The sequence below is a fragment of the Embiotoca jacksoni genome, unplaced genomic scaffold (assembly GCF_022577435.1).
Source record: "Embiotoca jacksoni isolate LCO1_2020_lvr unplaced genomic scaffold, fEmbJac1.0.p SCAF_32, whole genome shotgun sequence".
NCBI lineage: Eukaryota > Metazoa > Chordata > Actinopteri > Embiotocidae > Embiotoca > Embiotoca jacksoni.
In genome coordinates, this window is record NW_027185384.1 from 4,169,436 (window position 1) to 4,190,570 (window position 21,135).

The following is a 21,135-nucleotide window of genomic DNA, read 5'->3' on the forward strand; positions in this document are numbered from 1 at the left end:
CTCTATCTATCCACCACTGTTCGGCAGAAACATGAAACATTCCGCAAAGTACTTCGGGAAGCGCTGCTCTCTATTTACTATCTTTACCCTGCTTTGCCACCCCCCTCTCTCACCTTTCACTTCTGCTTGTCAGTCACTTTCCTGTTCTTTTGCTAATGCTTTTCTGTCACTTGTTCCCTCTGGTCTCCCTAGTTTGTCCTTCTGTGTCCATCTCTTCCCCTCTCCTCACCTGTTCTCCTCTTTCTGCTCCTCTTCATCTTTCAGACAAGTCATAGGTGCTCTAAATTTAACCAGCTCCCCACACCTGAATTGATTGGATGCTAATTTTAGGCCTCCAATTGCTAAGGCACTCGTGTCTCTCTCTCTTGCTCCCTCATCCCCTGTCACTCATTCTTGCCCAATTACTACACAGGCAGAAATCCACCTTTTTGGGTCCATCTTTGGCATCTTTCTCCAGAAAAATCAGAAATATACCATAAAATGCTTGACAGTCTGTCTTTAGACCCTAAATTTGGATCAAACAAAACGACTAAGCATACAAATACTGAGAGCTTAAATAATCTCTGTATAAGTATCTGGTTCACTGAATCAATTAATGCTTCCCTCCTGTGGTTAATGACAGTAGAGTACCTATTTAGCTAGTCCTTCACTCATTGAATGTGCGCAGGTCCTGGGACTGTCGAACCAAGAGACACAGCTGATCTCAACTCAACAGGAAAATCACAAATACAAGCACCAAACACTGAAAACAGTTCACAATGAAGTGGTATTGTCATTAAATGAAACTAATGTTTGTGAAGTGCTGCTGGCTGGTCGGATACCTGATGTGAGTGTTGGTGTCTCAGAGAGTATACAGCACACTGAGTCAATCAGGGTTTAGCAATTTTTTTAAATGTTTGAGCCTCACCAGTTTGTTTTATTTAAACAACTTTTCTAAACGTCGGCTCTTTACTATTTTACCACTAATAATATGACAGAGCGGTGGTTAAAAATAGTTTGATTTGTATTTGTAATCTGTCCAAAACTTTAATTATCAATTTTCAGCAGGCACAGAGGTCATTTTAGACCAGCATCTAGGCTAGGAGTATGAAATGATTTATGTGATACTAAAATTGGCAGCTGTTGATGTGCATAGATTTTAAATTATGTCATCACGGTTTACACGAGAAGGCTGCATTGATTTGTACCTAAATTATTATTCTGTCTGAATGGTCCTTTGGATATGAAGTATAGTGTCTAATGGTTAATCTGAAGAGTAAAAGTGGAACTGATAGAGTTTGTTGTCTCACTAACATTTAACCATTCTTCCTCTGGAATGCAAAAAAAGACAACTGTTCACTTGACTTTGCGCTTTGTGTGACAGATAAACGGCCCTTCTAATAACACTCAAGAGCAGAATCCATTTAAAAGCAAGAAGCATCTAAAGCTCAAAAATGACATTACAGGATCTCCTTGTAATTGCCGTATGCCTGAGACCCACTAACGCACCTTTCTTGCCTTTTTGTCTCTCCCCCAGGGGTGTCCCCAGTTGCTGCCTGCGGAAAGGATACTGGTGCCAGTCAATGTGGTGAAGCCTATCACCCTACGGGCTAAGAACCTCCCTCAGCCCCAGTCTGGACAGCGAGGCTACGAGTGCCTGCTGACCATCCAAGGAAACGAGCACAGAGTTCCTGCCCTGCGCTTCAACAGCTCCTCAGTGCAGTGTCAGAACACATCGGTGAGGAAGAGTGTGTGTGCCGGTGTGCTTGTTTTACTGTGTCATTCCCTGTGACATGTCATCATTGACCACCCAACCCCCCAACCCCTCACACCAACACAATCTCTATAAAGAACGCCCCATTTCTATAAACTTTACCTATAAAATATTTCCTATCTCCCTCACACACATACAGCTGCACGCACACACACTGATTCCAGCTGAGGGGTTTTTGGTCTTCCAGCTAGACAGTGGGTTGATGAGATAAGAACCTAACTTTGTCTCTTACACGGCCATGCCTGCAATGATGCCCCATTCACCGACTGAATAATGCTCTGACAGCAATGAAAGACGAGCATGAAAAAGGTTTTATGCTAGTATCAATGCTAATCGTCTGTTGATACAATAACATCCCATCTTCCTGTCTATCTTCATCACTCTAAGTGTATGTGTCAGTGTCTGTGTGCAGAGATGTCTGTGGGTTTTGTGTGTATAATCATAGTACATTCCAAATATTGTACTTTGATTGAGCAGTGAAGGAGGGAAGCTGTAATTTAGCAGAAAATTATGATTCTAGCACCAGCCCTCCATGCTGCTCGTGTTACCGAACCAAATGAAAAATAATCTCATCTCTGAACGCTCTCTGGTGTGTATAGTGTGTGGTTGTGAATTCAGTGCATGTGTGTTTGAGTTATTTTTGGTATACACTGTGTGTACAGCCACCTGTTGATGATGTATTTTGCATTCAAAGAAGTATTGTCATGACAGAGGCTTTTGAACTTGGAGATAATAAACAGTTTAAAGACTTTCTCTCTCTCTCTCTCTCTCTTACATTCTCTTCTCCATTTTTGCTTTCCCTTTCTGGTTGCCATGGTGATAGTATTTCTATGATGGGATGGAGATGAGCAGTCTTCCCGTGGAGCTGACCGTTATCTGGAACGGAGATTTCAGCATCGACAACCCCGCCCACAACAAAGGTGAGTATGCACAGAGGAACCAGCGTGTGTATACTCATGCGCACACACACACTTTCATACACACATGTGCACACATGCATTCTGAATCCATATCAGCTTTTTCCATCGTTCTCACAGTATCATAGGAAACCACAAACATACACACACATACACACAATTAGTCGAAATAGTCTACTATAAACTGTCACTTAAACACACACACACACACACACACAGACACACACACAGTAAAGCTGCTGCCTCGCCATTGTTGCCCTTGGAGCCCGTCTCCATGGCAACAGGCTGAGGTGCAGCATCCATTCCCTGATGTTGCAATGTGGAGTGGTTAACTTTAACACATCCCTCTCTTACGCTTTCCTTTTGTAGGTCTCTCTTTCCCCTCCCTGTCTCACGCTCTGTCCGTCTGCCTGTCCTCAACATCGCTGTTGTCTTTGAGTCTCTTTCCATCTCTCTAAATTCCATTTTCTTACCTCCTCTCAAATATTTTTTTTATTTTCTGCTGTTTCTCTTATTTTCTGTTATTACCTCTGTTGGAATCTGGAAATCTATTGGTCGTTCATTTTCTTTTGTCATATAATGCGCTTTACTGGCATAAATTTAAGAAGAGCAATATTGGTTACGTATATTGCTTTCGCTGTACAAAAAAAATGACCAATACAAAATGAAAACCCAAAATTAAAGTTATGAATCTCAGCAAGCAAAGTTAATGTGATACTTGTCTTGATATGTGGAGAGCAAAGAGGTACATTGTAAGTCAAATTTCTCTGCCCTGATTTTTTTCTGTCCAACTCTTTACTACTCATGCACATGCTGGTATGACATCTCAGTGCTGGATTTTTAAGCACTCAGGATTCAGCTGCTGAGCTTGATTCAGTGTGGCCACTGGCAATCCACCACTGCAAGTGATTCATGCTGGGGTAGGAAAAAAAAACAGCATGCTGGGGGTTGTAGTTCTCTGACGGGAAAACAACTTATTTAACCAAAGGCGGTGGAGGCAGGCATGAGAAACGTATTGTTAAAATGTGGATTATATGCCAACTTGACACTGCGCTGCAAGGCAACATTTATAAAGGGCTTGTGTGTGTTTGTGGTGGTGTGCATTTGTGTCTGAGTCAAATGCAGTCTACAAAACATATCCTTTAGCATAAGTGTAGAATCAAAGAAGTAACACAAGTTGGAGAGAGAGGGGGAGACGCTTGAACTCGAGAGTCCTCTTCTAACCTCCTCCCACCTCTGTTTGCCGGTGGAGGAAGCTGCGAGGGCATTTTTTGATGGGCAGATCACACACGAATTTAATGGCAATTAAAAATAAAATGGCTGGTCCGTTGCCATGGAGATGAAATGTTAAATGTGTGGTGGGTGAAGAGAGGCGGGAGGCAGCAGTGTTGGAAACTCAAAGAGACAGGGTGGGAGTATATAGAGATGATGATAGATGGAGTGATAATGAGACAAAGATCTCAGCGAATTTGTCTCAAAATGTTCAGTTTGTTCTCTTGGAGCTGCTGGTAGACATCGAAAGGTTTGGGTAAACAGCCAAAATATTTGTTGGTGTTTGTGTTTCAGCCTAAATGAATTTACCTGCTTTTACAATTCTTATATCTTTTGTATGAAGGTTGTTCACTTTTCTTTTCTCTTTCTCGTCCCATCATTACCTCCGTCCCTTGTTTTCTTTCCCACCTTCCCTGTTTCTCTCCTGTGCAGTCCATCTTTACAAGTGCGACGCCCAGCGTGGAAGCTGTGGTTTGTGTCTTAAAGCAGACCCACTGTTTGGGTGTGTTTGGTGTAAAGGTGAGAACCGCTGCACCCTCAAGCAGCACTGCCCCCACCCCGAGAACCAGTGGCTGGAGCACAACGGTATCAACAGCAAGTGTACCCATCCGCGGATCACACAGGTGAGACACACACACACACACACACACACACACACACACACACACACACACACACACACACACACACACACACACACACACACACACACATGCATCACATATTGTACACACTTCACACAATAGCACTTACATGGACCAAGCAATGCCAATATTAAAGTAAGTATTCTTTTGTCAAAGCCCCTGCATGCACAACTTAGTGCACTGATATGACCCTATCACTTAGACAGCGTGGCAGTTGATCATTTCAACATAATAGCAGAGGCTGTTAGTCTCCATCAGCTTTTCAGTCCGATAGTATTTTGTGAGGAAGGATATACTGTAAACCCTTTGACAGTGCAGCAACAGATCACCTAAAAAGTTTCAACAATAATGATATACTACAATCACAACTACAGCCGTTATGTAATTTGTCAATTTGGATGTCTTCTCTCAGAAACTGTAAAAGAACAGTAGTTATTTTTTGCTGGAATTTACTCCTCTCTTACTTAAACGAGAACACACAAACACTCAGATAACACATGTAAGACCTGGAGAGAGACAAATCATCCTCACTTCTGTTGGTTATCAATCAACTGCACAGATGTTCATTCAAACCTCCCACTTAACCCAGAGTGCTCCTGAAAACCAGCAACACCGTGTGGGGTAAATAGACTTGACCTTCGCAAGACATAAAAAAAAGGGCAATAGCGGAGGTGATAGGGCACGGCGAGATGAAGGATAAGAGGATACAAAGGAAAGATGGATGGAAAGCAGTCTGGATGAAGGGAGAGGAGGATGGATCGGGTTTACATGAAAGAGAGGTGGTGATGGATGGCTGGACTGAGCCAGAATAGAGTCACATGATGCCGAGGGGCTTCACCCCCCCTTTCCACTTTTCCAGTGATGGATATAAAGATCCATTCTGCGTCCTTCTCCTGAGGAGTAGTGTCAGGAGCAGATGGTGACTGACCAGAGATGATAGGATGAAGAAAAGCATACATTAGGAAAAAAAAAAAAAAAAAGCCGTAGAGGGGAATCCCCCTTGTTGTCCTGAGGAGTGGTGGGTTAGGACAGAGGGAGGAAAGGATACAGAAATGGAATCCCTCTTCACTCTTTGCTCCCTACATCATCCTGCATTAGATGAGCATACATAAAACTGACCTCGTGGAGATTCAGTGAAAGCAGCATTAAACAGCAGATTTGTCCACTTCCTCTTGAGCTTCTTCGACAGACAGAGGAACATGGTAGAAAAAAAAAATCTTTGGACACTGTACTGTACATGTCTCCAAAACAGAGGACTTAATTACTTGACTTTCTCCTCCATTCACTGATAACCCACATCACTGTGATTATTTTTATCCAGGCAAAATCAAATCAACTCTTGAGGAAGGTGATGAGAAGATGGTAATATTTTGTCCCTCCTTTCACTTCTTAAAGAGTCTGTATCAGTCAGCTGTACTCTATCATTCCTCCTCTGGAGTGTTTGTCTTCCCCCGGAGCAGTGGATTTATTCTGGGAGATGGGCCTGTATTTCTACTTACAACCCTGAGGCTGCAGCAGGGACATATTGCAGCCTTCTCACGTCCCCCATAAAAACTGTCAGTGGGTGAGGAGTGAGGACTTTCCCAAGACAACCCAGGCCCTAATGCATTCTAATACGCTTCATTATAATGACATCTCCCATCAACAATATGAGAGGGAGAGACTCGCACAGAAAGATGAAAAGAGAAAGCGAGAGAGAGAGGGAGAAGTGATTAAGTGTTTGCCTCTACCCAACCGTCAATTATCTTGTCAAAGTCACAAATCTAATCAACGCCTCATTGCGTTTCTCCCCTTCTCTCCCTCTCTTGCATTCTTTTGCTTCTTCCTTCCTCTTCACCATTTCTCTTGAAGTCGTTCTGCCACTCCATCCTCCGTATTTGCTAATAAATGGAGAGCCACGAGGCATTGTGTGCAATCTTTTTAATTGCATGTATCGTAGCTTTGTTCCCAGAGGGTTCTTTTTTTTTCATTAAGATATCAGCAGGGAGCCTTATTAATCAGAGACATTGAACCATACGATAACGATATCTCCCACATGACAGTCGCAGGACTTGTGTTGTGCATGAACTGGCTTGAGCTCGCCTCTGTTATTTGATCGGCTCAATTCTTTCAGCCGAGCTTGTCCGGTTTGTTTCAGTCCACTTTCTTTGAAAAATGATCAAATAGTCAAATTAATATCTTTTGATGCACTTGTGGTAGTTACATACTGATCATACATACTATAACGTACAGCAGCTTCAAGCTATAAAATATAGCCACACGCACCCACTCAGCCTTCCACCTGAATTGCTGTCAACTCCACACTGAGCAAAGAAACAATGAGAGTCACCATTAACGCTGGGCTCCTGTCTGCAGCATGCAGCCTGCAGAACTTCTGTTGCCAGAGACAGATAACACGCAGACTATTCTGTGTTTGTTTCTAACATCCATCCACCTGGACAGGCTTGATGATATATGCGGACACACACACACTCACTGGCCTAAAAGTAATTGTGTGAGTAAAAGTGTTGATGGATGTTGGAACCACCTCATCAACAATGAGAGATGCTACTGATAAATCAAAGGGACACTGTGATTACTGCAAAGATGTCAGCCACTGCCAGGATTTAAGTTAATTGTATGTAATAGATTGTTGTGGATTTCAGTTCATACAAGATTGAGAAATTACAGGCCCTTGACCCTGAGTCTTGACCCCTTTAGCTGTCAACGAAACTGTTATTTTGTCATTTATTGTGTCTTTCCTGTGCTTGTCTATCCCCCCCCACACACGCGCAGAAATGTTTTTCTTTTTTTCTGCAGGGTGACATAATGTGTGAACACAAACACATAACCCAAAAACGAAATCCTAATTATTTAACCACCGTTCTCCACCTTCCACACCCGAGTTATCTATGTGGCTTTTAAACAGGGACTTTTTCAATGCAGTAGGTTCAAAAGCCAAAACGCTAAAAAGTAATAACATTTTACTTTGCCTACTAACACTAAAAATAATCTAATAGGATTACCTACTCATTACTACTCAGCCACTAATTTACAACATTAACATATGTGCAGTGTCGTGGTTTTCTTTACATTGCTAATTGTTTGACATCCCTGTTCATTCATTTCCGATAAGCTGCAAAAAAAAGAAGGTTGTCATTTAAAATAATGGCCTGCGAAACGAATAAGAGATCTGGTTGCAGCATGAACAATGGGTGCATACAGTTAATTGACAGCTAATACAGATATCAAATATGAGACAGATTATGTTGATTTATCAAAATGTAAACTTACAAAGACATTCTGCAGTTGTCTTTGTGCCATGCCATCAACGATATTAAGTCTCACTTGTATGCTTGCTATTATTTGTCAAAAATCTGTGTTCTCTATTTATGTATTGATAGCCACAGGATTTATGCAATGTGTAAATGCATTTTTTGAGCTATACAAACAAAATCACATGTCTGAATTCAACAGTGGAGATTTGAATTTCTACAGATCACCCCGCTGCGGGGTCCCAGGGAAGGTGGCACACTTGTAACTATCCGCGGTGAAAACCTGGGTCTGGAGTTCAGAGAGATTCAGGGTAATGTGAAGGTGGCCGAAGTGGACTGCACACCCACACGTGAGGGCTACATCCCTGCTGAACAGTAAGTCAAATTTCACATAAATAACCGATTATAAAACATTGGCAGCACTAAGTAATAAATCCCAAACACATCCTCACTCACCTTTCAACTTACATCCCTGTAGAGCAGTTAAGTCCAATTTGGGGCAGCAGCCAGTAGATAGTAGCTGTTAATAGCACATATACTGACAATCACAGGTTGTAATGATCTTGGCTGCATAGTAATTCACCATTTTGTCAAACAAAATGTGCATATTAACCATTAACATCATCTTTTACGGCTGCAATCAAACCGTAGGGTGAAGTCAAAGCTAATTTCTGAATCTAGCATCTTTCTGCTCTTGACATAATCACAGAGAACAAACTTTGACCACAGACGAACAGTTCATGTCCTGGAGTGAGTAAGAAACTTGAGTTACACACAGACACAGTACTGTTACATGTGTTTACCAATTGAGAGAGTAATAACAGTCTTACAACTGATCATGAGTGTGAGTAAGGCAGCACGAGAGAAAGTGAGTAAATAAGAGAAAAAAAAATGATCACATGACAGATAAACTAGTTCCAAATTGGCCTAATCTTCAGACCAGAAGAAATTTGATTGTAAATGAATACAATAGGTGTGGGCAGTGGGTAACACAGCATAATCCATGTCACTATATTTCATAGTAGCACATACACAGGCAGCCACACACACAAGAGCACTCATACTGCAGTAATCATTTTAGAAAGTTCAGGAGGTTACGTTTAGTTGACATTTGAGTTTAATCCGGAGCCTTGGCTCCTCACAGGTGATGTCAGTCAAATTATTTAAAACTGGTTTAAAGTTGGCTTATCAACAGACCCAGAGCTTCTTCTGCTAAGAAAGTTGTGTGCCAGCACTTTCTAAGTAAATGCTGACCCAGCAGAAGAGGTAGCTGTATTTGAGGTCATATGTAAAAGGATAGAGACTTTTTCCTTTTTCTCCCACAAGTTGGCAGAGTGTGGGAGGTGAAGCTGCTGCCAAATAATGCATTATTTTATTGAGGTTTTAACATAGGTTTAGGTCCATTCTTGCCACATAATCTGCGCTGCATTTGCTGGCAAGGCAAACTGCAGCGAAGCACACTGGCCTTCCAGAGGTTTGTGTATGCGTATTTTTAGTGTGAGGACATGCGCTTGTGTCTGTACATGGATTTCCAGAGGCTTTTTTCTTCTTCTTACATATTCTACAATCATGCCACTGTGTGTTTCCAGGATTGTGTGTGAGATGGGAAGAGCCGAGATGAGCCAGTATACTGGGAATGTGCAGGTCTGTGTTGGGGTCGGAGAGTGCAGACCTGAATTTATGGCAAAATCCTCCAAGTACTACTACTTTGTGGTGAGTCTTTATTTTAATTTCTCATTCTTTTGCTATAATCTTGTCGAATTTTACTTTAAAAGGTTATTTGATGGTTAATAAGAATTCAGATTATGGAAATAATACGTAATGTGTTTTGCCTCTGTGAGCAGAAAGGCAAGCATGCTGCATATGTCACCCTCTGCATGTTAGCACCTTGCTGTTAGTCGGCCTGTGTTCTCACCTGCTGTGTTAATACTGTATGTACATGTTGTATATTTGGCTGTGTTCCGACACGGTGCAGTTCTCACCCAAGAGTCTCCCTCTCAGCATCTCTCTCGTGCGTATCAGCAGTGAGACATGACTGGCAGTCACTAATGAGCGCTGAACGAGAAAGAAGCTTGGACGGTTATAAAAACATTTTTTGATGTGAACACATAAAAACACACATTACACCCTCGTTGTGTTCTTTCAGCACTCAATCTGCACACAATTAATCACACACTCACATGTGCACATTCTGGAATAAATTTGCAGTTTTTGACATCATGTACTCGTTTTGTGCTGTGTTATAATTTTTTTACTGCTTTCCATTAATGGGCACTGGCCAAGGTTTATTTACCAATGGAGTCCCTGCACAGGATTATATGATGTTAGGTCTAGATGTCACACCACACAGCAGACTGGAGATGATATTATAAGGGGGCCAAGTGAGCTGAAAGAGGATTTACTTTATGACCAGCTTCTATTGGACTACATCGGCCGCTGCTGTGTCACTTAAATGTGGAAGATTTCCACCACAGTGTAGTGCATGTTAAGTGGGATCAGTGAGTGCAGGTCAAAGTATATATTAACACTCTGAGGCTGTTTTAGTTGAATACACAGCTTATAAAAACAAACTGGTGGTCCAACCGTATCGGAGTAATTTGCCAAGTTTGTGTCTCAACCTCTCATTTGAGGAGTGTGCTACTTTTTACTGAGGTCGAAAGAATGTTCGTGGCTAAAAATGAGTTATGACAAAGCTATGAATTAATACAATGCATTGTTCGTTGCTCATTAAAACATGCTGCGCTTGTTAGAGTGCATGAGTAGAGCAATAAAGTGTTGCTGTGAAATAAATATGTAAAAGAGTCTGCTTACATTGAGATAAATGAAAAGAAATTGACATGTCAAGCACAACTTTTTGCATGTAAACAGTACAGAATTGCTTGTATTATCCTACCCTTCTTATTTATTACCTACCCATTGAGCTCATTTCAAAAATTGTATACAAAACTGTAAAATACTCCATGACTCTAATTCACCTGTACCCTGTACGTTTAGTTCAATACATTTTCCTGATTCACCTTAACTTTCTGATTGACTTATGACCTCTGTCTCCAGATCCCACGAATTACCAGCCTCAAGCCCAGCCGAGGGCCGGTCTCCGGGGGAACCGTTGTCAACATCACCGGCAGCCACTTTGATGCTGGGAGCAACGTGTCAGTCATGTTTAAGGACCAGCCGTGCACTTATCTGAGGTTAGTGGGAACAAGCCAGAGCTGACCCTGTCACTCTCACTTAAACAGTCAATTAACAGCTCAGTCAAAGCCAGTGTTTTGTCAAAAGGCAGGGGATAAATTCCTCTGACAGTTCACATCTTGACCATTAAGATCTTTTTTTTTTCTCCACACAAAGTGAAACAGTGATGACATATCTTGGAGACAAAAATGGGGGTGATCACAGAACGCAGTTGTTATAGTAATGGTATTATTGTAATCTACCATTTATCACTAATAAACACACAATTCCTTACTGTCTCACAATATTAAAGTTTGTGAACTGTACTATTTGCACCCTTTGTCTATTTGGGGATCATACCATAAAACACTGACATATCAATTACATGTAACGAATGTTTCACCCTATCATCATTGTAGGAGGGGCGGCCAGTGGCTTACTTGCCGAACCCATGCGTCCCTTCATGGCTATGGAAACGTGTCTGTGTCTGTGAGCATAGATAAGGCCCACCTGCAGAAAGACCTGCAGTTCGAATATGTGGAGGATCCCACCATCGCCAAGATAGAGCCTGAGTGGAGCATCTACAGGTATGATGGACAGGCACAAAGGTTGCACGTTACTCTCTTGTAACAGATACTGATGAATGCTATGGATCCTGTGGATGGAAATATATCAGCAAAACAAATTGATGTTCAGCAATAAATGAAGCCAGTAAACAAAATTGTAACCTCCTGCAACATAATAACCATCTGTCAAAACAATCTGTAGTGTCCGATTTACCTTGATATCAATCATTTTTCTATCTCTCTCAGTGGATACACTCCAGTGACAGTGACAGGAACTAACCTGGACATAATTCAGACCCCTCTCATCAGAGCCAAATACAACAGCCATGAGACACTCAACGTAAGTGAATGCTAACACAAACAATGCGGCTAATAAAAGCAACTGTCTTGTGGTCGACCTTGTTATGATTGAGTCCAGAGCGCGAAATACCTGGAGGGTTTTTTGTTTGTATAACATGTTTATGTGTATGTATTTAAGTTTTGATATGATGTAAGTTGTGTATTATAATGTATATTTGTGTGATTTCTGTGTTTTTATATTTGGTTCAATGGTCAGAAATAAAGGTAACTACTTATATGAATACATTGAGCTGTCTACACCTCTGCCACTACATTCCCAACTTTTCCTTGGCCTCCAGACCTCCCAAAGGACGTCAGCCATATTAAATATCACTAAATGTCCTCAGTACCACTTCTAGGTAAATAGGCCAAGGAAAAAACTCAGAACACTGAAAGGGCAGTGAAAATCAACAAGTTGCACCTCAATTAATATTGGATAATTAAATTCATCTCCACACGTGGGGAACAACAGGGAGGTTTTGACGCCAAGCTAAAAAAAAAACACAAAGACTGTCCCTTATCAAATTCTTCACCCGCTATTCATTCTTTTACTCAGGGGAGGATAAATGAAGTCATACAAGGGTCTGTGTGATCTCATTAAAAGAAGAGGGAGCAACAAAAGGTGGTAATGCTATCTTCATGGTCCATTTGAGCATGACCTTGCAGCACGTTTAACATCTGCGCTCACATGTGCCTGTAAGGGGCATTGTGTCTCGAGCTAAATGTGCCGCCGTATAGACTTTCTCAGTGCGACACAGCTCACTACTAAATGGGAAGGAATTCGAAATAGACATCCCAAGCACTTTCAGACGACATTTGTCCGCAGACAGGAGTTTTTTGTTTCTTTGGTTTTTTTGCAGTTACCTTCCTGCACCAGTGCACAACGCATGTCAGTGGTGTCCTGAAGACCTTGTAGTATTTGTCAAGTTTGATGTTCAAGGAGCCAATTACAGTGACAAGCAACAGTTTGAATGACTGCATGGCAGAGGTTACTGTGGAAGTGTGAAATGAAGACAGAAATGTCTGTGAAGGAGACCCCGTGCTGTTGGTTGACTTGTCAGTGCCCTGACAGACTGAGAGGAATGGAGATGTTAAGGAGATATTGAGAAGTGTGCGGCATGACAATGACAGATCAGTCTGTCATTATTTATAAAAACAGCTTTGAGATGTGGATAAAGGGTGAATAAAGAATTTAAATAGCATCACATGTCATATAAGAGACAACAGCAAAGACAGGAATAAAGACACAGGAGTGAGACAAGAGACAAAAAAAAAAGATGCCAGAGACACTGTAATTGAGCACGAAAGTGGCATAGAGACAGATGAGTGTGAGAGAATAAGAATGTGTCAAAGAGAGAAGAAAGAATCACAGGGTGGAATAACGGGATGGGATGAAGAAGCGATGAGAGGCTTGTGGGGTCTTTGTGGAGGGTAATGAAGGAAAGGGTAAGACCGAGTTATCACTCCTGAATCTTCACACATCAAAGCCTGAATGTGGTGAGATTGCACACGCTCTCTAACTGCACCTCATTTGGTGGCTCCCTTTGAGGAAGACACTCCAACAGGTTCTTCTTTGCACTTTTTGAAATGGAGGAGCTTCTAGTTTGAATTGTGTCCCCAGTGGGATTGTGAAATGCACACGCGTGACAGAAAAGACTGACACTAATGACTGTTGATGGGTTGGCAAAGCTGGTGTGTTTCAAAGTGCAAGTAGGATAGAGCTTGACTGGCAAGAAGGTGTGAGTGAGGTAACCAGAACTGAATATGATGTATACTGCAATGAAATGTTAATTAATTGACTTTGATTTGTAAATATAACTACTCGTGTTTTCTGTCTGTGTATCCTGCAGCTGTGCCAGGTACTAAGCCCCACATCCATGCTGTGCCAGGCACCAGAGCTGCCCATCAGCCTGGCCAGGCAGCAGGAAGTACCTGAAAGACCTGACGAGTTTGGTTTTAAGTTGGATGACGTGCAGGCTCTGATGGCACTCAACAACACCAACTTTATCTACTACCCCAATCCTGAATTTGAACCACTCAGTGTGTCTGGGGTCCTGGAGCTTAAACCCGGATCCCCCATCATACTAAAAGTAGGTGTAGATGGATATCACTCACTCACATTTAATTATAATTCAGTATCATCTTGTATAGACTTTCAGGTATTTTGTTGTGTTATTATTCTGACCCTGTTTTTTATGTGAAAAAAAAAAAGATTTATTGTTCACTGCAAATCAGTTTGCTTGTTTTGTATGTGATTTTGTGTACATGTAATGATCAATATCAGAAAAATATTCTCAATATTATTTTTCAATATTTTCAATCATAGTACACAGCTTAGAATTAATTTGTCACTGCTGGACTAATTAAAGTAAACCCACATCAGTACTTCTGTTAGATTGTTATTAAAAAGTACAGACAGTTTAGCTTGTAATAATTGTATACATATCCATATTATATTACTTTGTTTAACAAGTGCAGACCATTATCCTCACATATTTTTTACTCTATCTAACTTTGCAGTATTATTTTTATAGATGTAAATGCATCGTTTGACCCTTATCTGTCTAACCTCTTTCTTTAATCAAACAAACACTAATTATGAATGCTTTTCTGCAGGGGCGGAACTTCCTTCCACCAACCAATAGCGGGAATGGGAAGCTGAACTACACGGTTCTGATTGGCGAGAAACCCTGCATGTTAACCGTGTCAGAGACCCAGCTTCTCTGCGAGTCACCCAACCTGACGGGTCGACACAAGGTCCTGGTGAGTGACACAGAACATGTCACAGAGTCGAGACGGACACATGATAGATCGGCAGACTACGGTGGAGGAGGAACACACACCTACAAATCGAGTGACAGCTTGACAGACAGACAGACATTCCTTGTGTTGGTTTCCATCCATCCCCTCGTACACTCCCATACAGACTAAGGCTCTAATCCAATCAGCTGTGTGATTCCTGTTAGTGCCCACAAGCAGACAAAAGACAAACAAATAAACCTTCAATAAGAAGGATTAGAGCCCCGGCAAACTCAATGAAGATTCCATTTGTGGTTTTAAGAGGGACCACTTTGAACTGAGGGTTTCCTGATGTTACCACCTGAATCCAGCATCCTAGAAAGACAGGGGCACATTACTGTAAAACATTTAGTAAATGCACAAATAAACAGAAGTGTGTACACATGGTAAATCAATATGTCTGTCTGAGCTTGGACCTTGATTTTACTGACAGAAATACTTAACAGACTAAAAAGTGATTCACAGAGAAAGTGATGCTTTATATTTCATACATATTTGTGATGTGTTTTGGCTCGATGAACATCAGACTTCAGTGAGTTCGATTTTCACTTTTGAAAAAAAAAAAAGAATTGTTGGACATTTTCCAAGTGTTATTGCTGAAGTGATATTGAGGCTCTTCTATGATTATAACTCTGGTATACTGAACCATTTTTCTCATGTTGCCACAAAACATGCTAAAATATAGCCCTCTCCTATAAGAAGTCTTTGAAGATGTAAAATAATGTGTTTATGTGCAGTAGATTCATGTTGTAATTATAATCTGCTTCTTCATCTTTCACTGTCACAAGGCACGTGTGGGTGGTATCGAGTTTTCCCCGGGTGTGGTCCACATCACGTCCGACAGCCCGCTCAGCAGCACGGCAATCATTGGCATCGCTGCAGCCGGTGCCCTGCTCATTCTCTTCATCGTGGTGGTGCTCATTGCTTATAAACGCAAGTCTCGAGAGAGCGACCTGACCTTGAAGAGACTGCAGATGCAGATGGACAACCTTGAGTCACGAGTGGCTCTTGAGTGCAAAGAGGGTGAGAGGTTTATGCTGATGGTGAAGAGTGTCATCATTTTCACGTTTCCTGTTTCTTCTTAAACACGTTGAGCTAATTTTGCTACATTAAATCGATTTACTCAGTTTTACCTCGTGAGGAGTCCCATTTATTTGCAACTCTGTTAACAATACCAGATGTTACTTGTGGATTCTATTTGTTGTGTGAAGCTCACCAGGTAAAACCGAAATAAAGACTGCTTTTTCAGGGTGAACTTGTTAATAAGTTAGTAACTGTTTTAGGGTATTAAGTATTTCCAGCTTCCCCTGGCACTTTAGATATAATTTTACATGTATATATCAAATATCAAATGACTCTAAACTATTGGAGAATATAGGTACCATAAAAATACTGGCTAATTATCAGTGGATTTTGTTTGTGTTTTTTCAGCTTTTGCAGAGCTACAGACAGACATCCATGAGCTGACCAGTGACCTGGATGGTGCAGGTATCCCCTTCTTGGACTACAGGACCTATACAATGAGGGTCCTCTTCCCAGGCATTGAGGAACATCCTGTTCTGAGAGACCTGGAGGTAGGGTTGAGCATTTTACAGACACTGAAAAGTTTTTGATAAGGAAGAATGTTATTTTTTGATGTTACTTTTTGACTTTTAGTACAAGAAAATTGCTCCATCATGATTTTGAGTTTCTGCTTCTGACAGAGTGCAGAGATTTATATTGGTGGGACAGGAATAACTCTAAAAAGGGAATCAATGTCAAATTTTCCCTGAACATGCTTGACGGCATTTCCACCAAATAGAAAGTTGTGTTGATCAGCACAGTAGGTTTCACACGAATTCTTGAAAGAAGAAAGCTATAACTATAGGAAGTTGTTACCAATTTTCTCATCAATTAAGTGTCCTATAAATAACACATAAATGTGTGTACCTGTTTTTCAATCTCCATCAAATAATAATCGCAATGCAATTAGCCTTATTTGAAATGAGATCCAAATGAGCGAGCAAATTAACAATGTGGTGGGTCACAGTAGGTGAAATTGACGACAATGTTGCTTGTGTTGCTGTCTGGTAAACAAAAGCCTTTCGACAGCCGACAACAGCACTTTTTCAAACGCAAACAAGGCAGCCCTCAGATCAGGAGTGCGCTCGCATTAATAACTCTCAACGATATGAGATGCTGTGCCGTTTTCGCGCCTCACCTCAAAAGCAAATTGAAAGTCAATCACAGGGAGAAAAGCAAAAGAAAAAAAATCAAGTCATTTATCCCCAGTGGTGACATTGATAGACAGCCGTAATTGAGCAGGTCGTCTTGTTCCATTAGGAGAATGATGGACCCCCATTTCACTGCCTTCAGGGTTAGCCACTCTATCCCTGATGAGAATTTCCCACTAATAAGCAATATTAATTATGTTTTAATTGGTATAAATATCGAACTGTATGAGAAGTATAATATGGCATAGGAGCCTAATGAAAAAAGCAGCCGGCTTGTCTCAGGCACTTGATGGCTCCTTAATTGTTATTGATGTGACACATAATTTAAAGTCTAGTTTTTGAATGTGGGCTGTAGACAGTTAGAAACAGCACAGGAGCTGGAAAGCCTGTCTAGGACGTTTTCTCAGTACTGAAATATTTAAAAACATCCCTCAACTGCATGCAGGAAAATATTAGAATATAGTCTGGCATGTGTCAGCTCAATAAATCCTGCTTCTTGACATTTTATTTGTTCCTTGTATCTGTTTAGGTTTATTCTTAGCAGTCAAAATCACTTCTTTTCCTTATATTTTCCAAACAATTTCACTTAACACCTGAATCCCATTTTGATTTTTGATTTTGTGGGGGGGGGGGATGGAGGTGGGGGGGTTGCTTCCATTATATTCCCCACTTCCCTCTAGATCTTTGTGGAAACAATTCAGTTTCAGCGGATCAGTCGTTGTCATTTCATCTCAAATATTACAGGGTTTCCATTGAGATCATATGGCGGTCATAACATTTTATTGTGTTTTTATGCACTTTCTCTATAATCTTCAGAGACATGTTAAAAGTTTATTTTACTGGACTGCACAATGTATTTGTTGGGCCTGTAACTTATAAAATTGTCGGAGTACATTACGGCTGACACAAAAGAGGATGAAAACATGCACTCAGCACACACAGTTTTCCCTGATTTCCATGTATGTTTGTATCCACACGGTGATGCATAATGTACAAGAAATTCTAACACTCAAAGCACATGTACACACACCACCACTGTACACTTCTTGTCAACCAGGATGAAATTAGACTTGCAACATAACAATAGCTCCCAGCAGATTACAACTACCTTCAGGAAAGGTAAAAAAAAGACAGAACATATGCTGGTTGACAGCTGCATTGGGTGCAAAGAGATGCTGTCTTAGCACGAGTGCTCTTGACAGATAAAAAAACATAATCTCCTTAGGTGCTATTTATGAAAAAATAGAGAAGAGAAGCATGTGAAGCAAGTTACTCGTATAAATGGTGCAGGGATGATCTGGGCTCAGACGAGGGGAATTCACATCACTGCATTCCCTTTCAACTTGCATTAGCATGGAACACAGCGCCATCAAAATAATAAACATTCCCCGAAGAGGCTCAGTGTTTTCCTGCCTTTATTCTCAACCTTCAGATGGAACGTAACAAAGGCTGGAACCTGTTAAACTCCCCGTCTCCCCAGATGCCTCCTTTTTCTGTCTCGCATTCTGTTTCTCTCCTCTTCCCCTTCTTATTTATGAAGATGGATCAATTTACTGTTAATTGGACATTAAAGTAGGGAAACTATACATGTGCTGTGATTAGTTTTATTTATTACCACGGAGACTCAAATGTGTTTATGCTTTTGATAAATATATCCATATAATCCAGCTCTAAAAATAATAATAATTAAGTTACTGCACCCTTTTTGAGAACATTAAAGCGTTGTTCAACGAGTAAAGCTGAGAGCTAATATTACCTTCATATAAACCAGTGACTAATTGGCTCTATATGTTATCGCCTTGAATATGTCACACAGAATCTGTACTTTTTTTTTTTTTTTTTTCCCTCCTTGTTATTTTTAATGTGTTTGAGTAAGTGAATGTTTCTCCTGTTTCTTCACAGGTGCCAGGCTACCGCCAGGAGCAAGTGGAAAAGGGGTTGAAGCTCTTTGGGCAGCTCATTAACAACAAGATCTACCTGTTGTGTTTTATTCGCACTCTGGAGGCCCAGCGGGGTTTCTCCATGAGGGACCGTGGAAATGTGGCTTCACTCATCATGACAGTGCTACAGAGCAAGTTGGAGTACGCCACTGATGTCCTAAAGCACCTGCTGTCCGACCTCATAGACCGCAACCTTGAGAGCAAAAACCACCCTAAACTGCTGCTTCGCAGGTAATTAGCAAGCACAAAAAGCAAGAACAGAGGTTCACTTTAATGGTATTACTATCAAACAAATGCCCACAGTTGCACAGCTGGTGGTGACCTTTTTTTTTTTTTTTTTTTTTTGCTGTAGAATCTCAACAGTCCAACTAAACTTCTCTTCTTTTTTTTCCTCGATAAAAATTGAATGGCCCTCTGCTAAATAGAGAAAAATTTATAAACTGCCACACACATTCAATTGCCCTACACTTGGGTTTGTAGTTTTCTTGGTTAGGGACAGAGATGAAAGGTCTGTACTGGTTTTGTCAACTCTTTACTATCAAGGATTTGATACGCTGCTCACTGTTCCCTATCTGTGACATGTTCGGATTAACTCCCGTGACCTTGAATCATTGGCTCTGTCTCAGAAACACCAGAGTGCATTGCCATGCACATCATTAGCAAAAATAATTATGATTAATTAGCAGCGAATCCAATTTCAAATAGCTCAAGAGGAAAGAAATGCTCATTTACGGAAAAAAGGAAGAAAGTGAGTTTGTGAAAAGCTTGCACTCTGGCACAATCACAATCCTCTCTTGGATTTGTAGTCAAAGCCTTAACAGCATGCACTTGAACACAGCACTGTATATGATTATGCTTCCTGCCTGTGGTGTTTGGTAAATGTGATGATTATGGTTACTTGAGTAAAACAGCCTCCTCACAGCTGTTGTGTAAGTGTGTGGCGTGTGCATGCACATCTATATGTACGCAGTCAAGTTTTGACATCCCCAGGTGATTTGACAGGCATGTCATGAATTAAGTTGTCCATTTTATTTCAATTCAAATTCTCCCTCTGGCTAAAAAACACAATCTCTGTCAGCCAGTAAAGACAAACACAAAAGCAGAAAGAAGGATACGTAGACGGGACTGAAATTAATGCTGTTCATTGTGCCATACAGAAGGCGGTGGGCATATTCACCTCATGAAAGCCTGTTTAGACTCTGCTTGGTGATGCAGAGAGAGATTATTGCTGTCTGGGCAGGAGGCATGATTAATTGCATCCAGAGCCCACTGAGTATGGTGCAGCCACTAAACAATAGAGTAACTGCTGATCCTGGCAGTAGATACAACATAAGAGATGGCGCGTACATCAGCGACAGGGAGAGGTGGTCAAGGACAATGGAGTCACTTAACGCTGTGTCACCTAGTGAGGAAAGCTGACTACTGAGGCATGGAGGCAACTTTGTTTATGTGTCACCAGAGCCTTGTATATGCTGGTCATGCAGATGTATTGGATTTAGCTCATATCACAATTTGATTCAAAAGTGAATTTAGGACAAAATTCTCCAGGAAATCATCACAGGAAGTCTCACAAAGACTGACCAACTGAAGAGCCCAATAAAACACACACTTTTCTACAACACCTTGATTTCCCACTCCCTTCCCACCTACATAACAAGGGAGAGAGAGAAAGAAAATGTCTGGAAAATGTCTTTACATTCAGCCAGCACTGGAGGGAGAGCACATGTTAACAACAAATTCATGCCCAGTTTGATTCCCATTAGTCATACACAAGATTGTGATGGGCACTGATCAGGCTGTTTTCATCTGGTTCTTGCTTCCCGGATGCGCTTATTAGTCCTTCATCATCCCAGCGTGCATTTGAGATGTGATGAGGCGGTCTGAACAAGCTCTGCCACCCTGTAGTGTGGGCTGACTGGTGTGTCCTTGGATAGCAGCTGAAAATAGCCCAGATACATAGACAGGAGGGTGTGAAGATGAAGCTAGGAAGTAGCACCACAACTCACTCTTTTTCTGTCTCTTCAATTTTTTTTTCCTGTCTCTTTTCTTTCTTTTTCAATGTTTTCTCATTTTGAGTGTAATTCTCCCTCGCCACCTGCCTCTGTCTGACCACTCTTCCCTGTTCAATTCTGACGCTTGTGTCGCTTCCTCTCTTCTACTGCGATACTCACTGCCTCAATCTATATTCTCAGCTCTTCCTCCCTTCCTCCCCCTCCCCCCCCTCCCCTGCTTTCTTGATTGCTAAATCAATGCTTAAAGTGCGTGAG

The 21,135-nt window shown here is 41.3% G+C and overlaps 1 protein-coding gene across 1 annotated transcript in view; it reads left to right on the forward strand.

Annotated features, from left to right (window-relative positions):
* Positions 1 to 21,135, forward strand: part of plxna4 (plexin A4) — a 231,034-nt gene that overhangs the window by 179,106 nt on the left and 30,793 nt on the right. Inside the window, exons 10-22 of the mRNA XM_069164965.1 lie at positions 1,517 to 1,717; positions 2,577 to 2,673; positions 4,375 to 4,565; positions 8,064 to 8,215; positions 9,430 to 9,553; positions 10,895 to 11,031; positions 11,431 to 11,598; positions 11,824 to 11,917; positions 13,767 to 14,006; positions 14,533 to 14,679; positions 15,504 to 15,738; positions 16,147 to 16,289; positions 18,831 to 19,099. Of these exons, the coding sequence (XP_069021066.1) occupies positions 1,517 to 1,717; positions 2,577 to 2,673; positions 4,375 to 4,565; positions 8,064 to 8,215; positions 9,430 to 9,553; positions 10,895 to 11,031; positions 11,431 to 11,598; positions 11,824 to 11,917; positions 13,767 to 14,006; positions 14,533 to 14,679; positions 15,504 to 15,738; positions 16,147 to 16,289; positions 18,831 to 19,099 (2,198 nt within the window). The remainder of the gene's footprint in view (positions 1 to 1,516; positions 1,718 to 2,576; positions 2,674 to 4,374; positions 4,566 to 8,063; positions 8,216 to 9,429; positions 9,554 to 10,894; positions 11,032 to 11,430; positions 11,599 to 11,823; positions 11,918 to 13,766; positions 14,007 to 14,532; positions 14,680 to 15,503; positions 15,739 to 16,146; positions 16,290 to 18,830; positions 19,100 to 21,135) is intronic.